At 36.9% G+C, this 6,462-nt stretch overlaps 1 protein-coding gene across 1 annotated transcript; it reads right to left on the bottom strand.

Annotated features, from left to right (window-relative positions):
- Positions 1-2,534: 2,534 nt before the first annotated feature.
- On the bottom strand, positions 2,535-3,500 carry LOC127148374 (zinc finger BED domain-containing protein RICESLEEPER 2-like). Its single transcript, XM_051081884.1, has one exon. The coding sequence runs from the start codon at positions 3,498-3,500 to the stop codon at positions 2,535-2,537; it is 966 nt and encodes a 321-aa protein (XP_050937841.1).
- Between the last annotated feature and the right edge of the window lie 2,962 nt (positions 3,501-6,462).

The following is a 6,462-nucleotide window of genomic DNA, read 5'->3' as shown; positions in this document are numbered from 1 at the left end:
TAATCATTTAGAAATAAGTTTTTTTAATTTTATTTTTATTTGTATTTATTTATTAGAATCAGAATCAGAATAACGGGAAAGATGATACTAATCACTTCCAAGATGATTTTCATGATGATGTTAATCATGACAATATGGACAAAAATAATGATCATCACAATCGAGAAGATATGATCAGCACTGAACAACCATGTGTTGAAGAACAACATATTCAAGAACTTACCGTGGAAATTCAAAGGTTAATGTTTCATTCATTAATTACTACTTTATATTGTTGAAAATTTCTTACATTCTAAATAATTAACAATTGTATTTTTTTTTCTTTTTCTCATTCTTTTTTTTTCTCATTTTGTTTAGGAAACAAAAAACAACATCACCTGAACATCAAGAGGAATCAGACAATGATATTAGCATAGACGACAGGGATGCAGACTTGCTATTAACTTTAAGCAATATATCAGATAATATAAATGCTAAAAGACAGAAAGAAAAAGACCTGCCAGAAATGAATATTACTCTTCCACTTATGAGTCAACCACTTCCACTTTGTGAGATACTTCCATCAAGTTCTCTCAAAGATCTTGCATTAGTTTCATTGGAACAAATTTTGAAAATTCACGAAGTGCCACCATCAATTTCAAATGTAAATGAAGAATGTCAATTGATATGTATAGACAACAACTGTGTAGTCCTTTGAATTAAGAGTTTGTTTCTTATCTAATATTATGCATCGTAGGAAATACAAAAAAATGATCTAATAGTTACTTTAGTTGGGATACAAAAAGAAAATTAACCAGAAATTGAGGAACAAATCACGAAGTGCCACCATCAAGATGAAAATGAAGAATGCCAACAGGTATGTATAGGCAATAACTGTGTAGTCTTTTGAATTAAGAGTTTGTTTCTTATCAAATATTATGCATTGTAGGAAATACAAAAAAAATGATGAAGTAGTTACTTCGCTTGAAAATGAACAACTAACTGAGAAACAAAGTTCTACAATTGATTTAGAATCTGTATTGATATGTATATATAAGAACTCTGAAGTACTTTGCATCAATTATTATTATTATTATTATTTGTTATTTAATATTGTGCATTATAGGAAATGAAGAAACAACAAAAACCAATAAAAAGAAGGAAGCTATGTAAAATAAAAGATAAAAAAGTGCCTGATCAACAAGTTAGTCCACCTACAACATCTACTGAGGTCATATTAAAACCTACAATACATGTCCCATTGCAAGATGTAGATAGTTATGATCCCGTCTGGCCAGTGGATCCAAAATTGTGGAAGGCATACTTATCTTGGAAGAGATCTAAAAAAACAACTAATGAAGAGAGGAAAGTACTATTCACAACCAGAACGAATAAATTTTTCAAAAGCCTTAAAGAAAACACATTGGTACTGGGTAGGGGTGAGCATCGGGCGGTCGGGGTCGGTTTTCCGACCAAACCGCCCCGAACCGACTACAAGTCAGCACGAAAGTATAAAAACTGGCCTCGACCGCCGGTTCTAACCAAACCGGCCGGTCCAACCGGCGGTCGGGTCGGTTCGGGTCGGTCGTTTTTTTTTTCCTCTCCTTCTTTCTTTCTTTCCTGTTTCTTCTCCTCCTCCTCCTTCCTTTTCTATGTTTCTTGCTTTCTTTTTGATAAACAAACGATTTTAAAAACTAAGAATGACGTTATTATGTTTTATTTCACTTTTTAATTTCAATAAAAAAGTCTACGATATATATTCTATATTGTCTTAAAATCATATAATTGTGATTAAAAAATAAAATCAAGTTCTATTAACTTCAATGCTTAGTTCATAGGTATTACACAAATTAATAAAATAAACAACATAAAAATAAGAATCTAAACATACTATCAAAATGAAATATATATTAAATATTATAGGGTTAGAAACATCCAAGTTCAATTCAGTTCACTACATTACTATTAATAGTCACAAATACAACCAAAGTATGAAACAAAAACACTATGATAATCTAGTTAATAGAAATATTACAAGTCTTGGATCAGAATTAGTTAATAATCGGTAATTGACAACTTATCAAAATCTGGAAGGTCTTCAAGCTCCTTTTCATTCTCCATAACCACCCGAAATCCTACATAATCAATATGAAGAATTTACTAAATAATTTAAGATTTCACTAAAGTTACACATTACAACTACAAAAGATATCATGTAAAGATTTGAAAATACCTTCTTCAAATTTTGAAGCCTCTTCCAATTCATGTTGAAATTGAAGATGTATTGGATCAGAATTTAGCCAATTTTGAGTACATATGAGAGCCTCCACTTTTTTAGGAGCCAATGAGCAGCGTGATGAGTCAAACACACGTCCTCCAGTACTAAAAGCCGACTCAGACGCTACAGTAGAAACTGGAATAGCCAAAATATCTCTAGCCATTTGACCAAGAACCTCAAATCGATCACTGTTCATCTTCCACCACTGTAGTATGTCAAAATCACCTTCGGTCCTAACATTGGCTTCCAACAAATAGATATCAATCTTCGATGATCCCTATTCGAAAGGTGTAGTAGAATCATCTTCAAATTCCTCAACAATCGTGTCGTAGACAAAATCTTCCCCCACATTTTCATTCGAATCAAAATCAATATTAACATCCAAGCCTGAAACAATTTGTGTACTAGTTGTACTAGTACTACTACATCCTTGTCTACTCCCACTTCGAGTAGTACTATACTCATGAAAGAGACGTCTACAATATTGTTCCACTACATTTCCCATGGATTCAGCAACCTCGGGACTAAAAAAATTTTTCAAACAAAAAGATACAAATCTTAATTTCTTTCGAGGATCCAACACAATAGCAACATACAACAACAAATTATTCTTTTCATTGTTTCCCCAATATTTCTCGAATTTTGCCTTCATGTTATTAGCCATTCCAACTAACAATGCATTTGCACTACCCGCATTCAAACGTATACAATTCTGAACCACTGTAATCTGATGGAAAACCAAGTTCGAAGTAGTATACAAAGAACCTGAAATCTTTAATGTGACATCATAAAATACTTTTAAAAATCGTATTAACATCCTAGCGTTTGTCCAATCTTCCTTATTCGGTGACATATCATGTCTATACGAGGCATCTTCATCTTCTAATCTATCAAAAGCTTTTTCAAACTTAACAGCAGCTTCAAGCATCATATATGTGGAGTTCCATCTTGTAGGAACATCAAGACACACATAACTCTTACAAGCAATTTTTTCAAGTTCAATGCACTTTTTAAATTTCAAAAAACGAGCAGGAGAAGACCTTATAAATCGCACAGCATATCGAATCCTATCAATACAATCATTATGTTCCTTAAAAGCATCAGTTACTATAAGATTCAATATATGGGCACAACAACGAACACGCAGAAATTCCCCACCAAACAATAATCCTTTATTGAATCTCTTTAAAAGATAAGCAACAGCAGTGTCATTCGAACTTGCATTATCAACTGTCAAAGTCATTACCCCCTCAATGCCCCAATCCTTCAAATTCTTTTCAATGGTTTTACCGATAGTATCACCTTTATGATTCTCAATTGGAGAAAAACTAAGTATTCTCTTATGTAATTTCTAATCAGAATCAATGAAATGGGCTATTAGGACCATGTAATTAATATTTTATCCCGATGTCCAACAATCAGTGGTGAGAGAAACTCTATACTTATTTTTTACAAACATGTCTCTCAAACGATTCTTCTCATTAACATACAACTTAAGCACATCTCTAACCACAATAAATCGAGATGGAACAACAAATCTAGTATGATTTCCACATGTTAATTTATCCACAAACTTCTTAAATCCCTTACCCTCCACAAACTTAAAGGGCAATTCATCAACTATTATCATCTCAACCAAAGCATCCCGATAACCATCTAAACTAAATGATTCACATACAAGTTGTGAAGAATTATCTCCAACTTTGTCTTTAGATTTAAAAGCTAATGTCATTTGATTTTGGTCTCTCTTTTTTTGGTAAGGGTACTTTTTGCAATTTTATAAATGATGCTTCATAGTTCCTGTAACGCCCCAACATATTGGATTTTTCATTTATTCATCTCAAGAGTAATTTTGTAAATTTCGAATTTGTTTATGGAATTGGATTATTTTGACCTTATAATTAATTAAGGTTTAGAGTTACTTATTGGTTGGATACTTAATTAATGAGGTAAGGTTAAGATATTTATTTGTGAAGGTAACAAAATTAATTATTGATTTTGAAAGGTAAGATTGTTGGTTTTAAATGAAGAGAGAGAGTGGATGGTTGTTATTGGATTAAAGTAGGGAAAAAGATAAAAGAAAGTAATAATTATTATTTTATTATTATTTCTTTTATTAAAAAGGGGCATTGGAAAGCGTGAAATTCATCATCTCCCCAAGAAAACCCTAATCCCAAATTCCTCCACCCTAGCCGCCGCCACCCTCCTCGGACCACCGCCGCCGATCGACCGTCGCAGGCCACCCGAGCCGACATCCACTCTCCCAGCCGCGTCAGAGAGCCGTCCAAGTCGAGCCGCCGCGCGCCAAGCGACAGCCCACGCCCGCGTCTGCCCGCCGTAGCCGCATCTGTCTCGCCGACCTCCAGCCAGAAGTCGCGTCACTCCTCTTCAATCCGTCTCAGAGCAGCCGTGCTCCGCCTTTGCCGCCGCCCGAACCCGAAGACGCAACCCGCGTCCGCAAGTTCGCAGTTGCGCGAAGTTACCCGACCCGAGTCCCTGCCGCAACCCGACCCGCGAGCATCGTGCGTCCACCCGCTCCGTGCCCGCGCGCCGCCCCGAGCCAAGTCGAACCGCGCGCGCCTAACTCGCAAGCAAAGCCGCGCCTCCCTTCTGCCGCAAGCCGAGCCGAGCCGCCAAGCCGTTTTCTTAGCCACCTAAATCTTTGTCTTTCCCCACGTTTCCTTGGTAAGTTTTGGTAAGTTAGTTGGGTTTTGGCATACCCAACAAAGAGAAATTTTAGTTTTAAATAATTTAATTTTTGGATTAAATTAAATTATCTTTCTGAAAGGGGCCGGTTGGACAAGTTGGTGTTGGAGCGTGGGATTTCTCGACTTAAATGGAGTTAGCGCAACCTTGATTTTGGGGTAAGTTGCTTCAAACGACTCTTGGACCTCTGTTCCATGAAGGTTAGGTTTTAATTGTTGTTTCTAATCATTTAGGGCCCCGCTGCTTAGAAAGCACATCTTTTCTTACTATTAGGACTCGTCAACCAAATCTCCAAGTAAGAGATTTCTACTACTAGCCCTACGATTAGAATCACGAGACTGCATGCATTCCTAGTTATGCACTTGAGGACTACATTGCATAACGATAGTATAATTAATGAGGGCATGATGTGACTTATTATAATGACATGGTTAATGTGTGACGGCTGATTATGACTTTATGTTTGGTTGTGGTGATGAGATGTGATATGATTGCATGATGATGTTATGTATATGTATGCTGTGGTTAGGGTGTATGTTAGCTCCTTATTAGAGTCGTACCCACATGGGTGTCCTTCGGGATCACCACCTTGATGACACAGACATGATGGAGAGACCCGACAGGGTCGCTCCCACTTATGACTGCGTAGTCTGACGGGATTACCAGTCTGACATTGACATTGACACAGACATGACGTGAGTGATCCGACGGGATCGCTCACAGCCCGAGCGTCTTAGGTATTCCCTTGGGAATTACCAAGGACCAGCTTGTCCTTACAGGGGCGCGTGTTGCACGTGTTCGGGGACGTGCCAGTTATGGGGTACCAGTTTCAGGACTCTAATAGGAAGTTAACAGACACCTAGTGGGACTAGTAGTGGGTCCCTTACTGAGTATTTTATACTCACTCTTTCCATGATATGTTTTCAGGTAAAGGCCGAGGTAGGGGCAAGGGCAAGCTGGCGAGCGACCAGAAGTGACCGTGGCGAGCCATAGAGATTTCTGCTTCCGCTTACCCCGTTTTAGACATTTTGTACTTGAGTCTTATTTTCTTCCTTATTTACTATTTCATTTCTTTAAAAGTAGACAGGGTCCGAGTAGGATTTTAACTTTATTTACATTTTGCATATTACCCTGATTTGGTTTTTATAAATAAAAATTCTGAGTCTTTTTTGTTTTGTTGTTTTAACTAAACTTTATGACTTAAACCATGTTGTTTACATTTAGTAATGACTTCGGCTCAGAATAAGGAGTTGGGTCGTTACAGTTCCAGTACCATTATGTTTAGAATGACATGCATAAACAACTCCACAACGAGGGTCATTAGGATCACCTTTAAGCCTCTCAAAGTGGTCCCAAACAATTGATTGTTTGACATTCTTCCTTATTTTAGGGGGATTCGGAACATCTTCTCTCTCATATGAATCAAGATCAACATCAATGGTTTTACGCTTGTCATCCGTATCTTCGTCCCTTACGATTTTTGAAGCTTCACAACTCCC

Source organism: Cucumis melo, chromosome 1, assembly GCF_025177605.1.
Source record: "Cucumis melo cultivar AY chromosome 1, USDA_Cmelo_AY_1.0, whole genome shotgun sequence".
Taxonomy (NCBI): domain Eukaryota; kingdom Viridiplantae; phylum Streptophyta; class Magnoliopsida; order Cucurbitales; family Cucurbitaceae; genus Cucumis; species Cucumis melo.
This window is presented reverse-complemented; position numbering and strand designations above follow the sequence as displayed.